The following is a 4,251-nucleotide window of genomic DNA, read 5'->3' as shown; positions in this document are numbered from 1 at the left end:
TTGAAGTATTCATAGCAAAAAGTTTAGAAAAAAGATACATGAATTCGGAGATGAAAATTGATCTTCAATTGAAAAAAGACTTCATCCTTCCTCCTAAAACTCTTACAGTTGTAAAAGTCTCTAAAATCTTGTTTTAATCATCCTCTTAACCCTTCTTTTACTTCTCTTTAAACAGAAGTTGATATTGGGCTTTTAGGGTTGAAAAAAAACAATACACAATTTGTTAGATATAATTCATTTCAACTTAGTATAGTTTTATCTTTTAGCTTAACCTACGTGGCAGTTTAGTGTGTGTATTTAAAAAACTGCGTAACTTTTTTTCACAAGCAATGCAATAACAAACTTTCATTCCCTAGAAAAATCAGTTACAACTTTCCTCTCTCCTCTCTCTTCCATCTTCATCATCTTCATCTTCTGCTTCCTGTGCACCAACAATTGGTATCTAGAACTCTGGTTCAGATCCATGGGAAACAAGAGTGAACATGAGGCGTCTGTGATTGATTATGTTTCTTGAATTCACATTGAGTTTACGATCATAATCGTAACAGAATCACATTTCTTGATTCTGAGGGATTGGTAAACACGAGTGTTTAGTGAGATCTTAGTGAATTCTTGAACAAGATCGGAGATGAATGGTGGAAACGGTAGCTTGAACATAAAGCTTCCAGTATTTGATGGAAAGAATTGCAATCAGTGGATAATCCAGATGCGTGTGTTGGTTTATGCTCAAGATGTTCTTGATCTCGTCAATAACGGTTATCTAGTGGTTGCAGTAGATGCAACTGAAGCACAAAGGAACACATATAGAGAGTTGAGGAAGAAGGATCAGAAAACTCTATTTTACATCCATTAGTGTGTGGATGTGAGTGTATTTAAAAAGATCGCTTATTCGATAATGAGGAAGGTTGTGTGGGACATTCTGGTGCATTGCTATGAAGTTGATGCATCAATGAAGAAGGTGAAGCTTCAGTCTCTGCATAAGCAGTACGAGAATCTCAACATGAAGGATAATGAGAAAATACCAGATTACATCTCCAGAGTAATTCTGATTACTAATGAGATGAAATCTTACGGAGAGACTCTTTTTGAACAAGTAATAATTGAAAAGGTATTGAGATCACTTACTCCTCAGTTTGATTAACTTGTTATAGAAATTAAACATTCTAAAGACCAAAGCACCATGAGAATGGAGGAGTTGCAAAGCAGTGTAGAAGCACAAGAGTTGCGTCTGACTGAGAAAAACTCTGAAAGAGAGGTAGAGTAGGCTCCGAAAGCATCTTCTGGTAAGAAGAATCAGAAGAGCTCTTGGTCAGAGGCCAAGAAGAGACATGGTGGTGGTTCTCAGAAGTCATAAGTCTCAAACTCTGATGAGAAGAAACATCGGAAGGTAAATAAGAAGTTTGACAAGAAGAAGGCTCAATGTCATTGTTGTAAGAAGTTTGGTCACTTTGTTGCTGACTGTTGGTTAAACAAGGAAAGGAAATCAGAAGAAGCAAACATAGTTGGAGGAGAGTCTGATGATGAACCTGTGCTATTGATGGCTTCTGAATCTGATGGTGGATATTTGGTAGACTGGTGGTATATGCACACTGGCTGCTCAAATCACCTAACTGGAAACAAGCAATGGCTAATTAATTTTGACTCTAGAAAGAGGACAAAAATCAGATGTGTTAATGATAAGTATCTGAATGCTAAAGGAATGAGAAATGTCAAGGTCAGAGTGAAGAATGGGAAAAATTTTCTAATCAAGGATGTTTGGTATGTTCCTGGCATAAAGAGCAATCTAATGAGTGTAGGTCAGCTAATTGAGAAAGGTTTCTCAGTTACTATGAAAGACAATCTCTTGAAGTTGTATGATTCTAATCAGATGCTAATTTTGCAATATGAACAGGGAAGCAACAAAACATTCAAGGTGAATTGATAGGTCACCAATTCTACTAGTTTTTTGACACTCATTCGACATTAGTTCATGAAGTCGGTAACACTTTATTTTACGTGTTTGTGTTATTTTGTTAAGTGAATTAGATGTTCGCATTTCCATTCTCGTTTGGTTATTATCTTTAGTTTTCGTCAATGCATTACATTTTATGCTTTATTTTGGTAGTTCTGTTGGTTTTCAGGTGCAAGCAAGAATGCCCAAGACTCGTCAAGGGAATCAGGCGTTCCAGGCTCACGGGAAGAAGTTTTTGAAGTTACAGTAGCTCTGACACGGCTACCCGTGTTTCCTGACACGGCCCGTGTCAGGGGAAGGAAAAAAGAGGTTAAAATAGTGGGCTGACACGGGTGCCCGTGTCAGCTAAACGACCCGTAACAGCAGGCCTAGCATGGGCGTGTTGGGAAGCTAGCAAGCAGTAAGCCAACACGGTCGATCGTGTTGCTTGACACGGCCAGTGTTGGCTTGGACGCCTCATCTTCTAATTTTATCGGATTTTTGGAATTGCTGATCCCGGAGAGAATTTTGGGTATTTTCTACATCGAATAATTGGTTAGTGACTATTTAGGGTACTTTTGGAGAAAGAGAACGAGACTTTTTGCACGACAAAGAATTGGTACGATTGAGATTAGAACAATTAAGAGTTTCGGAGAACGGGGGTCCTTCAAGAGCGGGTGCGATTGAAGATCAACGGAATCCTCTTATTCTTGTAATGTCTAATTTAAATGTTGTATTTTCTTTGAATAATATGAGCGGATAAACCCCCCAATGCCAGGGGGTGTCCCTGATTTGATTGTGTAATGACTCTGAATTTGTAATTCCCTCAATTTTATGTTTGTTATTCAATTTCATTGTGCAATGTTTTTAACGCTTTCATTATCAGAAAAATAAGGATTGTTATATGGTTAACAAGTTGTAGGATTGCAATTGTTAAGGTTTTTGCATAATTAAATTGTAGTAGATAGCACCTATGACTAGGGATACCCTATGATTATTGGTTATATATTGTTATTTCAAAAGACTTGGTTTCATCATAATTCCCTAAGGACTTAGAAATTAGAATGAATGACCAAAGGTTTCCCTCTAAGGTTTTAGGAGGAAACAATTTTAAGATCTGGTAATTGCATATTTGAACTGGTTAAGGAGATATACATTCAAGGTCATTACAGGAGATAATCACACACCGTCCTTGGCATAATTTTATCATTTGTGTAAAAGTTGTATTTTGTCTAATTCAATTAGAATGTGGATTTATTCTAAACCTTCAAACTACTGTTTTTGTTTAATTGAATCACAATTTAAATTAATATTACTGCGCAGTCCTCGAGATCGATATTTGGGAAACGTCCCTATTATTACTACATTGGCAAAATAGTACATTTGATATTTTCCCGATCATGAATCTGGAAACAACTGAAACTAAGTGTGTTAGTGCAGAAGGTACTAAAGATGACATTGAGTTGTGGCACAAGAGATTGGGTTATTTGAACTTCAAAATCTTAGAGCATCTAAGTTCTAAGAAGCTGGTGCATGGCATTCCTAAGATTGTGAATCCTAAGAAGTCATGTGAGATAGACATGAAAGGTAAGAAACCTATATTGCCATTTGCATCAGAAGTGGCTCCAAGAGCAAAACATGCTTTAGGAGTAGTGAATTCTGATGTATGTGGACCATTTGAAGTACCTTCACTTGGAGGAAATAATTACTTTGTGTCATTTATGGATGAGTTCACAAGAATGACATGGGTAACACTCATTAAGTTTAAGCATTAGGTGTTTGCTGAGTTTTAGAATTTTAAGGTGAAGGTTGAAAAATAGAATGGTCGAAAGCTGAAAATTATCAGAATTGATGGTGGAGGTGAGTACAGTTCTATAGAGTTCATAAGGTTATGTGAGGATAATGTAATTGAACATGAGGTCATTGCTCCATGCACTCCTCAGCATAATGGTCTTGCTAAAATAAGAAACAGAACTTTGCTTGATATGACAAGGAGCATGATAAATGAGAAAGTTTCCTCACACATTGTGGGGTGAGGTTGTTATTACTACAACATATTTGCTCAACAGATGTCCAACTAAGAAGCTTAAGGAAATTATTCCTCTTAAGAAGTGGAGTGGAGATAAGCAAAGGGTTATCCATCTAAAGGTTTTTGATTTTGTTTGTTATAAATATGTCCCATATGCTAAGAGAAGGAAATTGGATGACAGAAGCAGAGTCATGTTTCTTGTAGGGTACCACAGTACAGGTGCTTATAAGCTCCATTGTCTAGTCACTAACAAAGTTGAATTCAATAGAGATGTCATTGTAAAATATTTAGA

General features: G+C 36.7%; 1 protein-coding gene across 1 annotated transcript; it reads left to right on the top strand.

The window, feature by feature from the left end:
• Positions 1 to 895: 895 nt before the first annotated feature.
• LOC127121955 (uncharacterized) lies at positions 896 to 2,278 on the top strand. Its single transcript, XM_051052376.1, has 4 exons — positions 896 to 1,108; positions 1,475 to 1,796; positions 1,892 to 1,912; positions 2,121 to 2,278. Exons 1-4 carry the CDS (start codon positions 896 to 898, stop codon positions 2,276 to 2,278), a joined length of 714 nt encoding a protein of 237 aa, XP_050908333.1.
• Positions 2,279 to 4,251: the final 1,973 nt, after the last annotated feature.

Source organism: Lathyrus oleraceus, chromosome 2 (assembly GCF_024323335.1).
Source record: "Lathyrus oleraceus cultivar Zhongwan6 chromosome 2, CAAS_Psat_ZW6_1.0, whole genome shotgun sequence".
Taxonomy (NCBI): domain Eukaryota; kingdom Viridiplantae; phylum Streptophyta; class Magnoliopsida; order Fabales; family Fabaceae; genus Lathyrus; species Lathyrus oleraceus.
The sequence above is the reverse complement of the archived record's forward strand: the minus strand, read 5'-3'. Positions and strand labels throughout refer to the sequence as shown.